The following is a 21,612-nucleotide window of genomic DNA, read 5'->3' on the forward strand; positions in this document are numbered from 1 at the left end:
ATGATCAAATACAGAGCTTGAAGAATGTTGAAAATTATAATGGGAAAATAATCCATGTATGCAAAGCTCATAGAGACTTAGAAAGACTTACATCTGTAGTCGCTGCCAAAGGTTATTCTAGCATGTATTGACGCAGGGCTGTGAATACTTACGTAAATGTAATATGTCTGTATTTCATTTTCAATAAATTTGCAAACATTTCTAAAAGCATGTTTTCACTGTCATTATGGGGTAGTATCTGTAGAGGAGTGATATAGGGGTATGAATACTTTCTGAAGGTACTGCATTTAAAATGGGAACCATCAGTTTTTGGATTTCATGAAATGGTCATTACCAAAACATAAAGCAGTTACACAACTATTTTGAATAAGTTGCTACTGAAGGGCCATTAGCCACAGTTCTAGAGTAAAAAAGGGGACATGCAGGATTCTATCCTTGCACCTTACACTTTTGAATTGTATCTGACCATTATTTTTGTTGTTGGATGAACTACCACACACTAAGATACTGACAGAACGGCAAAACCTCCAATGACATGATATGTGTCGGTCACGAAGACCTTTCTCAAGGCCATGACCAAAATGTTGGATGTTAGCAAATGTTACACAACTGTTTTGAATACTGTGCTACTAAAGGACCATTAGCCAGAGAATTCGATTGGCTAAATCCTTGACTCCTCATAAAAGGAACAGTCAAATAAGGAGGGGGCAGGTTTCCAATAAGTAAATAACTCTCCATCCATTATAAAAGCGGCCACAACTCTTTCATCCTCATCAGAGCATCCAGTGAATATTGAGGATCACTTCTTGTTGTGAAGCCATCGCGATGAAGTGGAGTTCAGTTTGCCTCATGGCAGTGGCCATGCTTATCGGTCTATGTGACGCTCAATCCGTGAAAGGACAGAATTCACTACCGACGTGGCCTTTCCAACCGCTTCCTCAGGAGCCTGCTCAACTCCTTCCTCAGACGCCTGTCCAACCGCTTCCTCAGGAGCCTGCTCAACTCCTTCCTCAGACGCCTGCCCAACCCCTTCCTCTGTGGCCCGCCCAATCCATTCCTCCGTGGCCTACCCAACCCCTTCCTCAGAAGCCTACCCAACCCTTTCCTCAGAAGTCTATCCAACCCCTTCCTCCGTGGTCTGCCCAACCTCTTCCTCAATGGACTACCCAACCCCTTCCTCAGCGGACTACCCAACCCCTTCCTCAGTGGCCTGCCCAACTCCTTCCTCAGAGGCCTACCCAACCCCTTCCTCAGAGGCCTACCCAACCCCTTCCTCAGTGGCCTGCCCAACCCCTTCCTCAGAAGCCTACCCAACCCCTTCCTCCATGGCCTGCCCAACCCCTTACTCAGATGCCTGCCCAACTCCTTCCTCAGCGGACTACCCAACCTCTTCCTCCATGGCCTGCTCAACCCCTTACTCAGAGGCCTACCCAACCCCTTCCTCAGTGGCATGCCCAACCCCTTCCTCAGTGGCCTGCCCAACCCCTTCCTCAGCGGACTACCCAACCCCTTCCTCAGTGGCCTGCCCAACCCCTTCCTCAGAAGCCTACCCAACCCCTTCCTCCATGGCCTGCCCAACCCCTTACTCAGATGCCTGCCCAACCCCTTCCTCAGCGGACTACCCAACCTCTTCCTCCAAGGCCTGCTCAACCCCTTACTCAGAGGCCTACCCAACCCCTTCCTCAGTGGCCTGCCCAACCCCTTCCTCAGTGGCCTGTCCAACCCCTTCCTCAGTGGCCTACCCAACCCCTTCCTCAGTGGCCTACCCAACCCCTTCCTCAGAGGCCTACCCAACCCCTTCCTCCGTGGCCTACCCAACCCCTTCCTCAGAGGCCTGCCCAAACCCTTCCACCGTGGCCTGCCCAAACCCTTCCTCATTTGCCTGTCCAACCCCTTCCCCAGAGGCCTGCCCAACCACTCCCCGTGAGGCCAGCACAATCCCTTCCTCAGTGGACCGCCCATCCCCTTCCTCACTGGTCAACCCAACCCCTTCCTCAGTGGCCCGCCCAACCCCTTCCTCAGAGGCCCACCCAACCCTTTCCTCAGTGGCCTGCCCAACCCTTTCCTCAGTGGCCTGCCCAGACTCTTCCTCAGTGGCCTACCCAGCCTCTTCCTCAGTGGCCCGCCCAACCCCATCCTCAGAAGCCTGCCCAACCACCTCAGGCGCCTAAGTTACCCTCTGGCCCGATACACCAAGGCCCAAAGCAGACCTGTGATGTTGAGGGCAATGACAAGGTGCATTGTGGACTTCCTGACATCACTGGTGCCAAATGTGAGGCCATAAACTGCTGTTTCGATGGGCGTATGTGCTTCTATGGGAAAGCAGGTAGGTGTTGGACCATGCTCATTTTAATCTAGAACTCTATGTTGTAACAGTGTGATTTCAAAGTTTATAGCCAGCTGGGCACATTCCATTTGGATGCAGATGACAAATGATGTAAAAGGAATAATAACGCCATCTGCTAGCCGGTTGGGCTATACTGGTAGCAAAGAGCAGCCAGCAGCCATGTGGATGAATGGAGACCAGGCTAAAAGTGTGTTTGTCACCAGAGCAGTTTAGAACATGTTGTGACGTATTCCCAAAAAGATAATACATCGATTTTGGCTAATATGTTAGTTGCCACTTATGTAACCTCTAAGCTGAGCGCCCACCGAGAGAAGTACGAGATTGAACTTCACTCAATTTTCTAGAGCAGTGGTCACCAACCGGTCGATCTACAGGACCTTACCTGACGATCGGCAAACATTTCTGTAAAAACCCCAACGATAAAGCCTTGTGGCCATTTGATAAATGTTCAGCAGTCTTATGGCTTGCCGGTAGAAGCTGTTAAGGAGTCTTTTGGTCCTAGACTTCGGTACCGCTTGCCATGCAGTCGCAGAGAGAACAGTCTATGACTTGGGTGACTGGATTCTTTGACAATATTTGGGGCCTTCCTCTGACACCGCCTAGTATATAGGTCCTGGATGGCAGGAAGTTTGGCCCCACTGATGTACTGGACTACACGCACAACCCTCTGTCGCGCCCTACGGTCAGATGATGCAGAGAGTTTTCATACCAGGCCGTGATGCAATTGTTATGAGTTCAACCAGGCAGAGCTACTGTTTTTATGAGTTAATGTTTAAGTTCTTACTCAGCACTGCCAGCACATTTTAATAAGCCTTAAAAGGCGCGTTCTTCCTATTTCCACTCAGCGCTACAACTAGCACAGCAGCAGTAATAAATAAGTAGGAAAGCCTATCAACAGACTATTTCAGTTTCTCTGTTCATAGGAGTAACAACATGAATTTGTGCATGAGGCAGAAATAAGCGTAAGTTGATTTTGACATTCATGCGCTTAACACCAAAATGGCCAGCATGCATCTTGGTCAGCACGGCCTCCTTCTCCTTGGTAAAAAACACCCTCCTGTGTAGCTGGATATCCTTCCCCCGTAGGTAGTCTAACAAGTTGGAAGAGAAGAGTTATTGAAATACTCAAGTCTAAGTATATTTGCACTGCTGTGTTTCTCTCTCCATCTCTCTGTCTTCCACTTCGCACCTTTCTCTCACCATTTGATGGATCAGGTTTAACTGGAAAACACTCGGTTTGTAATTTTGTATTAAATTAACCGCTATTCATTATATACGAATACAGAACTTGTTTTTGCGTGGATTCCTCAACTCGGTTAGCTTTAACAGCTAGGATCGCTATTTCTTGTCCCGGAATCGCGCTTAGCAGAAAGGTTGAAGCCTGCTTGACAGAGACGCTAAGCTGCTAGCCATCAAGCTAACGAAGTTAGTACCAGATGAGTTTTGCAATAGAGCCCTCTTTGTCTGGAGAAATAAATTAACGGTTCCAGCGCTGTATCTATTAGGCTTTGTTTCGGGACAAACCGGATAACTTGGAGTCCCAATGCAATTGCCAAGGATTATAGGCTTGGCTTGAGATGGCTTCCTTGATCATGCAGGTCGCCAGCCTACGTAACAAACTGGGGAAAACGCAGAAAGGAATGTTTACATTTTCGACACCGTGCATTTGCGCTTGTTGGATGTATCTCCACTGGCCGGTGTTGCCCAGAGCTCTCCCATCTGATAGCATAGTCGAAGGAGCACAGCATGAGGAAAAAGGCAGTCAACGATGGTCGCATTTTACGAGCAGTGGAAGCCGAAGACAGCGACCTCCCCACAAAGCCGTCAACACTCCCAACGAGAGGCCCGGAGGGGATACAAATTAATACTTTCGCCGTCCTGGAGCCTGATTTTCCTGCACCTTCATCGCTGGGGGTGCATGTGTCTGCGGCCGCAATGCCTACTACTACATTTTCAAAGTTGGATCGAGCAGGGCTTTTCCATCTGTCGAAGGCCTGAATCCTGTGAAGCGTGGGGGTGGGTGGACTTCCACGTTCTTCTCGCCAGCCGTTTGGGCAGCTCCATGATAATAATTGTGACCGTTCCTGATGCAAAAACAATGTCCTATCCAGGAGCGAGCGTAAATGACATTACTAAGCTGTGCCCGAATGTACTAGGCCAGGACATGGAAATCGATTCTATCATAGTCCATGTGATTTTAATGACATTATGAAGGGCAGCTCTGAACAGATGAAACTGGATTTTAAAGAGCTGATTGACTCTCTGCTTCACACTAACAAAAGACCCATCATATCTGGCTCTGTGCCCTCTGAATCGTGGCATTGAACGCTTTAGCAGAATTCTTTCTCTTCACAACTGGCTGTGTGATTATTGCAGCTCAATGAAGGTAACTTTTGTTTACAATTTCGATACCTTTTGAAAACAAAACACATTTTATAAGGATGGGATCCACACATTTTTGGGATTCCTGGATCCTGTCACAGCATTATAAGACTGCGTTGAGACAATGACTTACCAATTAACCAAGCCCAGCTCAACTAATCACTACCATTGTGACGCAGAGTTGTCATAATGCTTCAGCAAATGTACATTACACCAGGGGTGTTGGTAGAAACAATATAAGTAACAATTTGTCTCTCTAACTGCTCTGAATGCCTCTGCTGATCCTACTGCAGTAATCATGTGCCTACTGTTAGGTTCTAATTATCAGAGAAAGAACTCGACAGATACTATGAAAGCTTAAACTGAGTTTATTCTTCCCAAAGGATTGAACAGCTGAATTGACCAAAACTTGTTCACAATAGTGGTGGTATATGTACCCCACTTTGGGTGGAGTCTCCTTTTCGCTAAACATTGTATCTTTACTGCTAGGCAGGAAACTAAATTATATGGGCAATAAACGGTTCCTCGTTCCTTAACGTGACTGGACCTCACCCCCCTTATCCACGGCTCTCTCCCCTTATCAGTACTGCCACATGCAATCATTTTCCCTGCACTCAGCACATTCCAAGCTTAATTGCACCCACGATAACCCTTTCTCCTACAGAATCATGAACTCCTGGTGTAGACCCTCGACTACGGCACCCCTCATATCTCTAGTGTAACTAATGATTAATATTCAAAGTTTAGAAATCTGAACCCATCCGTCCCTCTTTGAACATTTGATATCATACTGTTGGGTTCGACAATTTGAAAATTGAGAAATGAAATAAATGATAGAGAAGAAGCATAGAATCAAAGTAGAAAGTTAAGGGTTCCCTTAAGGGAGTAATCAGGGTTTATGTTGAAGTATCTGGTTACCTTCTTCCTGTTGGGCATAAACTGTACGGATTGGAGAGAGGGAGTGTCTTAAGTGGGATATAAATATCTGTATGGGACAAATGTTGGGTTGTCTGGTTACAGTTGTACAGAACCTCTAGGACGAATATCAGTTCTAAAACAAGGTATTAAGTGTTGTGACCAATTAATTATTATCCTGGGAAGTGTGTAGTGCTATCTTAGAAAATAGTTCATAGAAGGTGTGTATTATAGACGGGAGTGAAGAAATCTAAAATACCATGAACACTGTCGGGAGTGTTAGGGAATAATAATTATTGATATGGCGACAAACGGACCCGTTTCTCCCTGTAATATAGAGATAGCGGAATTTAATAAAGCCATGGCGGCGCTAAAAGAAGCGCACCATCATTCTACCAATTCAGCTGGAATATGAAAATGGTTTTGCAAATTAGATCAAATTAGACAACATTTTCCTGCTGACGGAGAATTCAAATCAAATAAAGAATTCAGGGAGGCAATTATGACTTGGCACAAGGACCTAAAACCCGAATCAAAAGCTAAATATACCAGCGTTTTGATGTCAGCATTCTATAAAAAAATGTATCACGATAAAGCCAGAAGGTGTAACACCAGTACACTAATACAGAAGGACTGGGAACAGAAGTGTATTTGCGCTTCTGCCTTAATGACGGAGTTGAACCCTGTGATAAAACGATCATTGTGGGGGTAGTAGATTTAATTCAAGACACTGTTTTGAGAGTGGAATATGACGCTCACCTCGCAGACGTGCGAGGGGTTAATAGGGCCATAGAGAAAATCACTAACTATTGTTTCAATGGCCAGGATAAAACATAGAAATGTAGCGAAAAAACATCAAAGCATAAGGAGATAGACAGACTCACATCTAAAACAGGGAGCTATCGGGCATTGGAAGAATGAGTGTAAGGTGATACTGGAACCTAGTGCATTAGCAAGAAATGCAGCTATACAAGAGTTTGCATCTTTTTCAAAAGATCAACAAATACTTGTTTTGAGGTTAGCATGAATGGACCTTTCACCTGGCGGTGTATAGTCTCTGTTCAATCAATAGGTGGTACATAGATATTACAGTTTCTATGTGAAGGAATACGTATGAGATAACGTTTTACCTAACTGTTTAGGAAAGATCACTAATGTACTGGAGTAAATCACTAGACTCGGTGGCAAAAAGAATGCCACGTGCCTTTAGGGCAGTAAAGGCGACAGAAATGGTGTTGCATGACATGGCTTCCATTATAATGGGTACAAAACAAAATAGATTTGCATGTTCCACACGCAGTAGTAACCATAGTGGACAGCACGAGAGCACAACGTGTTACTCGTGCAAGATGGGCAAATATTAAATGGGGAAAATCTACAATTTCACAAGATTGGTGCTTTGAATCCTGCATTGTTAATGCTGTTGCATGGGGAGGGTGAATCGTATACATGTGGCCCAGATCAGGTTACTCCAAAACTTAGGCCTGATTTGCAAGAGACAGCATTGGCATCGGGAAAAATATTGTATACAGGCTCTAGTTACATGAACAAAGAAGGGAATAGAGCAACGTGGTATGCATTTGGAGTAGTTCATGATTTCTGTACATTGTGGTCACCACCGGGCAGGTTAATAACCTCTCTAGGATATGTACTGTTAGGGAAAATGCACTCAGGGAAAATGCAGAGCGCCAAATAAATTACTTTAAAAATCAAACTTTCATTAAATCACACATGCAAGATAGCAAATTAAAGCTACACTTGTTGTGAATCCAGCTAACATGTCAGATTTCAAAAAGGCTTTTCGGCAAGAGCAAACGATGCTATTATCTGAGGATAGCACCTCCGTAAACAAAGAGAGAAAAGCATATTTCAACCCTGCAGGCGCAACACAAAACTCAGAATAAAAATATAATTCATGCCTTACCTTTGACAAGCTCCTTTTGTTGGCACTCCAATATGTCCCATAAACATCACAAATGGTCCTTTTGTTCGGTTAATTCCGTCAATATATATCCAAAATGTCCATTTATTTGGAGCGTTTGATCCAGAAAAACACCGGTTCCAACTTGCGCAACGTGACTACAAAATATCTCAAAAGTTACCTGTAAACTTTGCCAAAACATTTCAAACTACTTTTGTAATACAACACTAGGTATTTTTTTACGTAAATAATCAATAAAATTGAAGACGGGATGATCTGTGTTCAATACAGGAGCAAAACAAACTGTAGCTAGCTTTCTGGTCATTCGCCTCGATCGAACAGTACACTTCAAGTGACCCTCATTCAAGATGACCGTACTTCTTCATTACACAAAGGAAAAACCTCAACCAATTTCTAAAGACTGTTGACATCCAGTGGAAGCAATAGAAACTGCAAAAAGGTCCCTTAGAAATCTGGATTCCCAATGAATAGCCATTGAAAAGAGAGTGATCCCCCCACCCAAAAAAATCTGAATGGTTTGTCCTCGGGGTTTCGCCTGCTAAATAAGTTCTGTTAAAAACTCATAGACATGATTCAAACAGTTTTAGAATCTTCAGAGTGTTTTCTATCCAAATCTACTAATACTATGCATCTTATCTTCTGGGGATGAGTAGCAGGCAGTGGAATTTGGGCATGCATTTCATCCGGACGTGAAAATACTGCCCCCTGTCACCAAGAAGTTAACAGCAACAGGAACACCAATAAAAAGGGTCTGGAGGTAGAGGTAATTATTAGAATAATGTCAGTTACCCAATAAATTAACAGTGGTGAAATGTGAAGTTCATATTAGTCGAACAGATAAAATCGTCATAGGTAATCGTAAAGCAGCCGAAATGGGTAAGGCGGCTGCCTTGGTGAGAGAAAGTGTTATGGAACCACATGTATATATTTGTCGATTCCTTATGATGAGACATTGGCTAAATTTGCCACAGGAAAACATATTATGGGTTGAAGATTCAAGGCGAAATGCCAGGGGAATGGATTCTAAAAGGCAACACCTTTAAATTTTATGACCGAACACTCATTGCAAATGCAGAAGGCCTTAGGGTTTGTTTAAATAATTAGACATTTTATGTGGTTTTATTTTTAAATACATTTACATTTGATTTTGTCTTATTCTGGAATGGGATTCTAGAATGGTCGAAAGGGTGGAGGGGTCACGAGGAATTAGCATTGGGGTTACCAAACCAAAAATGAACTTGACATTTTTTATGTGGTATGATGGTTACAGAGAAGAGGATGGGTCATGGGCCATGTTGGAAGTAGCAATGGTTACTTTTGTAGCATTGTTGTAAGGGATTTCTTCCATTGACGGAGAGGCGGACCAAAGCGCAGCGTGGTTATTTTGATTCATGTTTTAATAAATCACTTCACATGAACAAACTTACAAAAACAAGAAATGTGAAAACCCCAAACCGTCCTATCTGGTGCAGACACAGAGACAGGAACAATCACCCACAAACACACAGTGAAGCCCAGGCTACCTAAGTATCATTCTCAATCAGAGACAAATAATGACACCTGCCTCTGATTGAGAACCATACTAGGCCGAAACATAGAAATACCCAAAATATAGAACAAACAAACATAGACTGCCCACCCAACTCACGCCCTGACCATACTAAATAAAGACAAAACAAAGGAAATAAAGGTCAGAACGTGACAATTGCTGCGATATCAGTTTATGACAACTCATGTCACATGGACTGGTTACTGGTAACTGGGGGACCGATGGGAGGACAGGGGATGCGGTTATTCAAATATCACAAATTATGTTGTCTGGAAATAACCCATGTGTTGCAGCTGAATTCTGGAGATTGAGTGTACATCAAGAGACACCAGGCGGGAGTGTTGGAACAGCATTGATTTGAGAGACACACTACTTCAAACAGTACCTGCAGTGGTTAAGATCGTCATGTCTCTTCTTGGGGGTTGCATAGTTCTCATGTGAAGTGAGGTCCAACTGCATAATGGGTGAGTGAAGATACCATGACAGAGGAAGTGGAGCGAGAGAGAGACTAGATTCCACTGTAAGACAAACAGATGGGTTGGGTCTGGGAATTACTATAAACATCATAGTTGGATCACTGGTTATCTGCTTTATGGGTTAATGAAACATATGATAGAGGATAGAGGGGTAATTGTACTGTGAACAAAATGTTGAAGGCATTGATGTGAAAGCAGATACAGTGCTGAGTTACCTCAAGAGGATGTAACGTGGATTAGGGATGCACACTTGCATATCAGATGTCATGCCTATCAGGTGAAATGGAGAAGATGGGGAACAAAGTGAAAATGACATGACTTGGAAACACCTCTCGGAACCTGGGGCCTAAGGCAGAAGAGGCATTGAATCAGGTGAAGAGAGAGTGGGAATTGACATGGTTTCAGACTTCGGTTTTCATGCATATATAAATGTGCATAGCTTATCACATTGTTAATACTGTTATGTTTTATATTATACTTTTGTTGTTTTCCAAGTATTATCACAAGTCCATGTCCATGCTAGGTAAAGCTCCGCCTTATCTCACTCAGTTCACTGGTCAAGATGGCAACACCCACCCGTAGCACGCGCTCCAGCAGGCGCATCTCACTGATAATCCCTAAAGCCAACACCTCATTTGGCCGCCTTTCGTTCCAGTTCTCTGCTGCCTACGACTGGAACGAATTTCAAAAATTGCTGAAGTTGGAGGCTTTTATCTCCCTCACCAACTTCAAACATCTGCTATCTGAGCAGCTAACTGATCGCTGCAGCTGTACATAGTCTATCGGTAAATAGCCAACCCAATTTACCTACCTCATCCCCATATTGTTTATATTTATTTACTTTTCTGCTCTTTTGCACACCAGTATCTCTACCTGTACATGACCATCTGATAATTTAACACTCCAGTGTTAATCTGCAAAATTGTAATTTTTCGTCTACCTCATGCCTTTTGCACACAATGTATATAGACTCTCTTTTTTTTCTACTGTGTTATTGTAACGGTTTTCTTGACTTGAAGGAGAGGCGGACCAAAATGCAGCGTGGTTTCTATTCATGGTTCTTTAATGAAGAAAACTATACATGAATAGACTAACAAAACAATAAACGTGAAAACCCAAAACAGCCCTATCTGGTGCAAACACAGAGACAGGAACAATCACCCACAAACACACAGTGAAACCCAGGCTACCTAAGTATGATTCTCAATCAGAGACAAATAATGACACCTGCCTCTGATTGAGAACCATACTACGCCGAAACATAGGAATACCCAAATCATAGAAAAACAAACATAGACTGCCCACCCCAACTCACGCCCTGACGATACTAAATAATGACAAAACAAAGGAAATAAAGGTCAGAACGTGACAGTTATTGACTTGTTAATTGTTTACTCCATGTGTAACTCTGTGTTGTCTGTTCACACTGCTATGCTTTATCTTGGCCAGGTCGCAGTTGTAAATGAGAACTTGTTCTCAACTAGTCTACCTGGTTAAATAAAGGTAAAATAAAATGTAAAAAAAATAATGATAATATTGAGCTATCACTCTCTTAGGAACCAGAGGGGAAAGTGGAGAAACTAAAAGCTGCTCCATCTGCCATCGAACTAGATGGCAGATTCAGCTGGAATGGCATTTTGTTGTGTGATCATAGTTTGGAGGCCATAAGTCTCTGAATTTGTAAACTTTGCGATGACTGTCTGTTCATTGTTTGTTCATTTGTTTGTTTGTTTAATTCATGTTTTATAATCATTTGTTAGTTTGTTTTATTCATGTTTTATTATCATTGTTATACATTTATTAGTAATTTCCAAGTTTATATGAATTGAACATTAGGATGCTATTGTTCAAGAGGAGGGACTGTTGGGTTCGACATTTTGAACATTGAGATATTAAATAAATTATAGAGAAGAAGCATAGAATCAAAGGAGAAAGTTAAGGGTCCTCTGTAGAAAGCCAGAAGGCTTTGGAATGTGTTTGATGGAGGAGAGGAGAGCGACGTGTTGATATAGGGAAGACAGGTGTGGATTAGGTGAAGGTGGGGTTGAGGTCAGCAAATGAGGGGTGAGGTCAGTTCCCCTTAACCTGTCTGGGAATGGGGTTTTGCTAGCGGAACGCCTCGCCAACAGCCAATGAAATTGCAGGGCGCCAAATACAAATCAACAGAAACCTCATAAATGTAATTTCTCAAACATACAAGTATTAGGCACTATATTAAAGATACAATTCTTGTTAGTCCAACCACAGTGTCTGATTTAAAAAATGCTTTACAGCGAAAACTCCACAAACGATTATGTTAGGTCACCACCAAGTCACAGAAAAACCCAGCCATTTTTCCAGCCAAAGAGAGGAGTCACAAAAAGCACAAATAGAGCTAAAATTAATCACTAACCTTTGATGATCTTCATTAGATGACACTCATAGGACTTCATGTTACACAATACATGTATGTTTTGTTCGATAAAGTGCATATTTATATCCAAAAATCTCATTTTACATTGGTGTGTTATGTTCAGTAGTTCAGTAGTTCCAAAACATGTTGTCACGCCCTGGTCTATATTTATTATGTTTATCTTAATTTATTGGGTCAGGCCAGGGTGTGACATGGGTTTATTTGTGGTGTGTTTCGTCTTGGGGTTGTGTGGGGTGTATAGCATAGTCTATGGCTGCCTGAGGCGGTTCTCAATCAGAGTCAGGTGATTATCGTTGTGTCTGATTGGGAACCATATTTAGGCAGCCATATTCTTTGAGTGTGTCGTGGGTGATTGTTCCTGTCTCTGTGTTTAGTTTCACCAGACAGGCTGTATAGTTTTTTTTCACATTTTCCTCTGTTGTTTTTGTACATGTTCAGTTATTTCACGTCTCGTCTACTTTAATTAAAACATTTAACATGAACACATATCACGCCGCATTTTGGTCCGCTCCTCCTTCAACAGAAGAAAGCCGTTACACATGTGGTAATTTTGCAGAGAGCCACATCAATTTACAGAAATACTCATTATAAATGTTGTGAAAACACAAGTGTTATGCATGGAGCTTTAGATACACTTCTCCTTAATGCAACCGCTGTGTCAGATTTCAAAAAAACTTTACGGAAAAAGCAAACCATGCAATAATCTGAGTACGGAGCTCAGAGCCCAAACCAACCAAAAGAAATATCCGCCATGTTGCGCAGTCAACATTAGTCAGAATTAGCATTAAAAGTATTCACTTACCTTTGATGATCTTCATCAGAATGCACTCCCAGTAATCCCAGTTCCACATGAAATGTTTGATTTGTTCAATAAAGTTAATCATTTATGTCCATTTACCTCCTTTTGTTTGGCGTTTGGTAAACAAATCAAAAGCACGTGCAACTTCCAGCGGAAAGGTCGGACGAAAATTCCAAAAAGTTAGATTACTGGTCGTAGAAACATATCAAAGGTTGTATAGAATCAATCTTTAGGATGTTTTTATAATAAATGTTCAGTAATGTTCCAACCGGAGAATTCCATTGTCTGTAGAAAAGCCATGGAACAAGAGCTAATTCTCTCGTAGCCGTGCGTCACGAGCCTGTGACACTCTGCCAGTCCACTGACTCAAAGAGCCCTCATTCCCCTCTCCTTTGTAGTAGAGGCCTCAAACACGTTTCTAAAGATGGTTGACATCTAGAGGAAGCTTTAGGAAGTGCAATTTCACCCCATAGACACTGTATTCGATAGGCCAAGCTTTGAAAAACTATAAACCTCAGATTTCCCACTTCCTGGTTGGATTTTTCTCAGGTTTTCGCCTGCCATATGAGTTATACCAACAGACATCATTCAAACAGTTTTAGAAACGTTAGAGTGTTTTCTATCCAAATCTACTAATAGTATGCATATATTAGCATCTGGGACTGAGTAGGAGGCAGTTTACTCTGGGCACGCTTTTCAAGTGGGATATACATATCTGGATGGGACAAATGTTGGGTTGCCTGATTACAGTTGTACAGAACGTTTGGGAAGAATTCAACTTGGTTAACCTCTTACATCTATGGGGGCGCTATTTCATTTTTGGATGAAAAACGTTCCCGTTTTAAACAAGATATTTTGTCACAAAAAGATGCTCGACTATGCATATAATTGATAGCATTCGAAAGAAAACACTCTGACGTGTCCAGAAATACCAAGATATTCTCTGTGCGTGCCCTAGAACGTGAGCTTCAGGCAAAACCAAGATGAGATGGCATCCAGGAAATGACAAGGATTTTTGAGGCTCTGTTTTCCATTGTCTCCTTATATGGCTGTGAATGCGAGAGGAATGAGCCTGCCCTTTCTGTCGTTTCCCCAAGGTGTCTGCAGCATTGTGACGTATTTGTAGGCAGATCATTGGAAGATTGACCATAAGAGACCACATTTACCAGTCCTGCGCCGAAATTGGTGCGCAAAAGTCACCTGCAAGTATTTTTCCATGGGGTACAGAGAGGAAGCAAGCTTCCACGAACTGCATATCAATGAAGAGATATGTGAAAAAACACCTTGAGGATTGATTCCAAACAACGTTTGCCATGTTTCGGTCGATATTATGTAGTTAATCCGGAAAAAGTTTTACGTTGTAGGTGACTGAATTTTCGGTTCGTTTCGGTAGCCAGACGCAATGTAGAAAACGGAACGATTTCTCCTACACACAGACGCTTTCAGGAAAAACTGCGCATTTGGTATGTAACTGAGAGTCTCCTCATTGAAAACATCAGAAGCTCTTCAAAGGTAAATGATTTTATTTATTTGGTTTTTTATCTGGTTTTTGTGAAAATGTTGCGTGCTAAATGCTACTCAAAATGCTATGCTAGCTTTGCATACTCTTACACAAATTAGTCAATTTCTATGGTTCAAAAGCATATTTTGAAAATCTGAGATGACAGAGTTGTTAAGAAAAGGCTAAGCTTGAGAGCAGACGCATTATTTTCATTTTATTTGCGATTTTCAGAAATCGTTAACGTTGCGTTATGCTAATGAGCCTGAGGCTTTAGTCACAAACCCGGATCCGGGATGGGGAGTTTCAAGAAGTTAAAGCTTCTCTAGTGTCTGTGGGTTATTTACGATGAAAACTAAGAACCTAACAATACTGTTCAACATTGCATAAACTTGGAAAATACTTAAAAATGTACAAACAATGACACAAAAAAAATCTAACAATTAACATTCACAGTGAGGTTTACAAACTCAGAGAGTTATGGCCTCTGTTCTACAGTCACATCATACACAATCGTATTTCCATTTTTTCATAGAACACTGATAATAACTGGAGCTGTTGACTTCTTCCATTTCAACTTTCTCCTTCTGGTTCCTATAGAGAGTGATAGCACAAGATTTGAAAAGCAATGACAATCGCAAAACATTTTATATATACATATTTTTTCTATATATATATATTTTATTGAGTATCCAAAACATACAATATACTCGCAGTGAAGCCGGGCAAAAACAACTACACCACACCAGTCATCCAACAGACTCCCATTCAGAGTGACACACCAAAGCATCCTGGGTCAATGCCCCTGGCAAGGGACATAGACAGATCTTCCACCAGGCAAAAAACATGGGGACCCGAACCCTCCAAGATCCGCCCACAGTTCCCCAATAGCTGTCCCTCAGCCATCCGAGACCCCTCCCATAGTCCCACACCAAGAAGAAAGAAATAATACATTACAATTAATTCCATTCCCCACCCCCAAGAACACCCCAATGTATTAACAACCAAGAAAATTAACTTAAGAGAAAAATAAAATTACAAAAGGAAAGAACAAAGAACAATGCAAGAAAAAAATCAAGGACAACTAAAATCATAACAGCAATGCCAACTGTATATGTTTGAGTGCATGTCTGGCACTATTACATGCGTGTGTACTGTATGTGTGTATTTGAGTGTGTGTATATGCATGTGTACAAACAACTGCATGGCATCAGCCCCAGGCAAACCAGCATTGGCTGATAAAACACTGCCCCTCAGTGTCATTCAAACATACTTTTTATTATGTTTATTTTTACTTTATTTTTGACCGTCATTCTAACTCCACTCCCTCTTGTCACCAATTCCACATCCCAACCCTCAGCTTCCCTCAGCCCCTCCCACCTATCCTTGCTGGCCACCCTCTTCGGAATTCTATGCAACATATATCTTTCAACTATGCTGTGATGTTCAACGTACAACTACAATCTATCTAATCGAAAAGAATCCACAGATTGCGAATTGAAGATGAATAGTTTTACTAAGAGTATTAGTATATTAGTAATTGACTGACCCGGTCTTTCCATATCTCCTAACAGTACATTTACATTTACATTTAAGTCATTTGGCAGACGCTCTTATCCAGAGCGACTTACAAATTGGTGAATTCACCTTATGACATCCAATGGAACAGCCACTTTACAATAGTGCATCTAAATCATTTAAGGGGGGGTGAGAAGGATTACTTTATCCTATCCTAGGTATTCCTTAAAGAGGTGGGGTTTCAGGTGTCTCCGGAAGGTGGTGATTGACTCCGCTGTCCTGGCGTCGTGAGGGAGTTTGTTCCACCATTGGGGGGCCAGAGCAGCGAACAGTTTTGACTGGGTTGAGCGGGAACTGTACTTCCTCAGTGGTAGGGAGGCGAGCAGGCCAGAGGTGGATGAACGCAGTGCCCTTGTTTGGGTGTAGGGCCTGATCAGAGCCTGGAGGTACTGCGGTGCCGTTCCCCTCACAGCTCCGTAGGCAAGCACCATGGTCTTGTAGCGGATGCGAGCTTCAACTGGAAGCCAGTGGAGAGAGCGGAGGAGCGGGATGACGTGAGAGAACTTGGGAAGGTTGAACACCAGACGGGCTGCGGCGTTCTGGATGAGTTGTAGGGGTTTAATGGCACAGGCAGGGAGCCCAGCCAACAGCGAGTTGCAGTAATCCCGACGGGAGATGACAAGTGCCTGGATTAGGACCTGCGCCGCTTCCTGTGTGAGGCAGGGTCGTACTCTGCGGATGTTGTAGAGCATGAACCTACAGGAACGGGCCACCGCCTTGATGTTAGTTGAGAACGACAGGGTGTTGTCCAGGATCACGCCAAGGTTCTTAGCGCTCTGGGAGGAGGACACAATGGAGTTGTCAACCGTGATGGCGAGATCATGGAACGGGCAGTCCTTCCCCGGGAGGAAGAGCAGCTCCGTCTTGCCGAGGTTCAGCTTGAGGTGGTGATCCGTCATCCACACTGATATGTCTGCCAGACATGCAGAGATGCGATTCGCCACCTGGTCATCAGAAGGGGAAAGGAGAAGATTAATTGTGTGTCGTCTGCATAGCAATGATAGGAGAGACCATGTGAGGTTATGACAGAGCCAAGTGACTTGGTGTATAGCGAGAATAGGAGAGGGCCTAGAACAGAGCCCTGGGGGACACCAGTGGTGAGAGCGCGTGGTGAGGAGACAGATTCTCGCCACGCCACCTGGTAGGAGCGACCTGTCAGGTAGGACGCAATCCAAGCGTGGGCCGCGCCGGAGATGCCCAACTCGGAGAGGGTGGAGAGGAGGATCTGATGGTTCACAGTATCGAAGGCAGCCGATAGGTCTAGAAGGATGAGAGCAGAGGAGAGAGAGTTAGCTTTAGCAGTGCGGAGCGCCTCCGTGATACAGAGAAGAGCAGTCTCAGTTGAATGACTAGTCTTGAAACCTGACTGATTTGGATCAAGAAGGTCATTCTGAGAGAGATAGCGGGAGAGCTGGCCAAGGACGGCACGTTCAAGAGTTTTGGAGAGAAAAGAAAGAAGGGATACTGGTCTGTAGTTGTTGACATCGGAGGGATCGAGTGTAGGTTTTTTCAGAACTCTCGCTCTCTTGAAGACGGAAGGGACGTAGCCAGCGGTCAGGGATGAGTTGATGAGCGAGGTGAGGTAAGGGAGAAGGTCTCCGGAAATGGTCTGGAGAAGAGAGGAGGGGATAGGGTCAAGCGGGCAGGTTGTTGGGCGGCCGGCCGTCACAAGAAGCGAGATTTCATCTGGAGAGAGAGGGGAGAAAGAAGTCAGAGCACAGGGTAGGGCAGTGTGAGCAGAACCAGCGGTGTCGTTTGACTTAGCAAATGAGGATCGGATGTCGTCGACCTTCTTTTCAAAATGGTTGACGAAGTCATCTGCAGAGAGGGAGGGGGGGGAGGATTCAGGAGGGAGGAGAAGGTGGCAAAGAGCTTCCTGGGGTTAGAGGCAGATGCTTGGAATTTAGAGTGGTAGAAAGTGGCTTTAGCAGCAGAGACAGGAGGAAAATGTAGAGAGGAGGGAGTGAAAAGAAGCCAGGTCCACAGGGAGGCGAGTTTTCCTCCATTTCCGCTCGGCTGCCCGGAGCCCTGTTCTGTGAGCTCGCAATGAGTCGTCGAGCCACGGAGCGGGAGGGGAGGACCGAGCCGGCCTGGAGGATAGGGGACATAGAGAGTCAAAGGATGCAGAAAGGGAAGAGAGGAGGGTTGAGGAGGCAGAATCAGGAGATAGGTTGGAGAAGGTTTGAGCAGAGGGAAGAGATGATAGGATGGAAGAGGAGAGAGTAGCGGGGGAGAGAGAGCGAAGGTTGGGACGGCGCGATACCATCCGAGTAGGGGCAGTGTGGGAAGTGTTGGATGAGAGCGAGAGGGAAAAGGATACAAGGTAGTGGTCGGAGACTTGGAGGGGAGTTGCAATGAGGTTAGTGGAAGAACAGCATCTAGTAAAGATGCGGTCGAGCGTATTGCCTGCCTTGTGAGTAGGGGGAAGGTGAGAGGGTGAGGTCAAAAGAGGAGAGGAGTGGAAAGAAGGAGGCAGAGAGGAATGAGTCAAAGGTAGACGTGGGGAGGTTAAAGTCGCCCAGGACTGTGAGAGAGGTGAGCCGTCCTCAGGAAAGGAGCTTATCAAGGCATCAAGCTCATTGATGAACTCTCCGAGGGAACCTGGAGGGCGATAAATGATAAGGATGTTAAGCTTGAAAGGGCTGGTAACTGTGACAGCATGGAATTCAAAGGAGGCGATAGACAGATGGGTAAGGGGAGAAAGAGAGAATGACCACTTGGGAGAGATGAGGATCCCGGTGCCACCACCCCGCTGACCAGAAGCTCTCGGGGTGTGCGAGAACACGTGGGCGGACGAAGAGAGAGCAGTAGGAGTAGCAGTGTTATCTGTGGTGATCCATGTTTCCGTCAGTGCCAAGAAGTCGAGGGACTGGAGGAGGCATAGGCTGAGATGAACTCTGCCTTGTTGGCCGCAGATCGGCAGTTCCAGAGGCTACCGGAGACCTGGAACTCCACGTGGGTCGTGCGCGCTGGGACCACCAGATTAGGGTGGCCGCGGCCACGCGGTGTGGAGCGTTTGTATGGTCTGTGCAGAGAGGAGAGAACAGGGATAGATAGACACATAGTTGACAGGCTACAGAAGAGGCTACGCTAATGCAAAGGAGATTGGAATGACAAGTGGACTACACACGTATTTCCAGGGTAAATTTTAGATCAATGCTATGCATTTTCAGCCATTCCTGAAACTGAGACCAGAAACAGGCTAACAGGCAATAACAAAATAAATGGTCTATTGATTCTGTATCCTCACAACAAAATTTGCAGAGCTTCGATGATTTTATGCCCCAAATATTCAACATTTTGTTTGTGGCAAGCATTCTATATATATAATTTTAGCTGAAAAGCATGAAGTCTTTAATCTTGCGTCGTTTTACATATCAACTCATTCACCCTGTATCATGGAATCAATGTATCATGAATTCATGTATCATGTATCATGAATATCATGAATCAAAAATCTCTTAAACTATTTTGCAATCTGTGTGGCAAGGTAGTCAACATCATGGTCTTCAAAATGAAACTGGTATAATTTGCTATTTATGCTCTTTTTATTCCTCCACCAGTTTTGATCCTTCATATTGGGCAGACAGACCAGTTCCCTACTGTACCTCCTCCCGCTGCCACCTGCCTCCTCAATTTTTGGGGTAATGCTGTAATCAGTTGGTTGTACTCTTGGATAGAGCAGACCTTCCCGTACAATTCTGATAACTCCATGAAGGACATAACTCCACCATTCCAATTTACAATATAATTTATGAACAAAATACAATTTTCAAACATATTTCCCATAAATACAGGTATTTTAACAACCAGCACATTTGATTTCAGCCATAATATATATATATTTTCAGGGGGATGAAATTGTAGCCAGCTCTGCAATGTTTGAAAAAGAGAGATATTTTGAAAAAAGTATAATTTTCAATTAATCGAAAATGAGACATGGCAATCTGCACAAGGGCAAAAGGCAATTTTTATACAATAGATGAGCTTTTCTTAGTAATCTACTTGAGAACCATTTAGGGTTCAAGGTAAGCTTTTGAATAAGTGAAGCTTTTAGAGAGAGGTTTAGTACTTCTATATTTAATAATCCCAACCCACCCAATTCATATTCATTATATAGATAGCTTATATACAGTGCCTTGCGAAAGTATTCGGCCCCCTTGAAGTTTGCGACCTTTTGCCACATTTCAGGCTTCAAACATAAAGATATAAAACTGTATTTTTTTGTGAAGAATCAACAACAAGTGGGACACAATCATGAAGTGGAATGACATTTATTGGATATTTCAAACTTTTTTAACAAATCAAAAACTGAAAAATTGGGCGTGCAAAATTATTCAGCCCCTTTACTTTCAGTGCAGCAAACTCTCTCCAGAAGTTCAGTGAGGATCTCTGAATGATCCAATGTTGACCTAAATAACTAATGATGATAAATACAATCCACCTGTGTGTAATCAAGTCTCCGTATAAATGCACCTGCACTGTGATAGTCTCAGAGGTCCGTTAAAAGCGCAGAGAGCATCATGAAGAACAAGGAAAACACCAGGCAGGTCCGAGATACTGTTGTGAAGAAGTTTAAAGCCAGATTTGGATACAAAAAGATTTCCCAAGCTTTAAACATCCCAAGGAGCACTGTGCAAGCGATAATATTGAAATGGAAGGAGTATCAGACCACTGCAAATCTACCAAGACCTGGCCGTCCCTCTAAACTTTCAGCTCATACAAGGAGAAGACTGATCAGAGATGCAGCCAAGAGGCCCATGATCACTCTGGATGAACTGCAGAGATCTACAGCTGAGGTGAGAGACTCTGTCCATAGGACAACAATCAGTCGTATATTGCACAAATCTGGCCTTTATGGAAGAGTGGCAAGAAGAAAGCCATTTCTTAAAGATATCCATAAAAAGTGTTGTTTAAAGTTTGCCACACCAAACATGTGGAAGAAGGTGCTCTGGTCAGATGAAACCAAAATTGAACTTTTTGGCAACAATGCAAAACGTTATGTTTGGCGTAAAAGCAACACAGCTCATCACTCTGAACACACCATACCCACTGTCAAACATGGTGGTGGCAGCATCATGGTTTGGGCCTGCTTTTCTTCAGCAGGGACAGGGAAGATGGTTAAAATTGATGGGAAGATGAATGGAGCCAAATACAGGACCATTCTGGAAGAAAACCTGATGGAGTCTGCAAAAGACCTGAGACTGGGACGGAGATTTGTCTTCCAAAGTTCCAAAGTCGCAAAGTTCAAGGGGGGCGAATACTTTCGCAAGGCACTGCAGCTTTATTTTGTCTGGTTTAGCATCCCAGATGAAGCAAAATATTTCTTGCTCATATGATTTGAAAATGAATCAACAGCAGTAGGCAGCACCATTAATGAATAAACTGAGATATGACTAAGGAGTTAAATCAGGGAAATTTTCCATAAAGAGACAGATATTTACCTCTCCATGGTTGCAGGATCTTGTATTTTTACAAGGTTTCTATTGAAATTCATTGTGATTTGAATACCGAGTATGTCTACTTCACCATCAGCCTGTTTTATAGGGAAACTGCAGGGTAATGTAAAAGTTGTATTTTTTTAAAGATCCAATACGTAATATTGTGCACAATTAGGTTTTAGTCCAGAGAGTACAGAAAAGTTATCTAAATCAACAATGAGACATTGCAGGGATCTAGCTTGCGGACTTAATATAAAACTTGAGTCATCGGC

The 21,612-nt window shown here is 43.4% G+C and overlaps 1 protein-coding gene across 1 annotated transcript in view; it reads left to right on the top strand.

Moving 5' to 3' along the window:
- Positions 1 to 825: 825 nt before the first annotated feature.
- The window catches only part of LOC135508807 (zona pellucida sperm-binding protein 4-like), a 70,282-nt gene continuing 49,495 nt past the window's right edge, over positions 826 to 21,612 (top strand). Inside the window, exons 1-2 of the mRNA XM_064929020.1 lie at positions 826 to 923; positions 2,049 to 2,326. Of these exons, the coding sequence (XP_064785092.1) occupies positions 826 to 923; positions 2,049 to 2,326 (376 nt within the window). The remainder of the gene's footprint in view (positions 924 to 2,048; positions 2,327 to 21,612) is intronic.

Source organism: Oncorhynchus masou, chromosome 22 (assembly GCF_036934945.1).
Source record: "Oncorhynchus masou masou isolate Uvic2021 chromosome 22, UVic_Omas_1.1, whole genome shotgun sequence".
Classification (NCBI taxonomy): domain Eukaryota; kingdom Metazoa; phylum Chordata; class Actinopteri; order Salmoniformes; family Salmonidae; genus Oncorhynchus; species Oncorhynchus masou.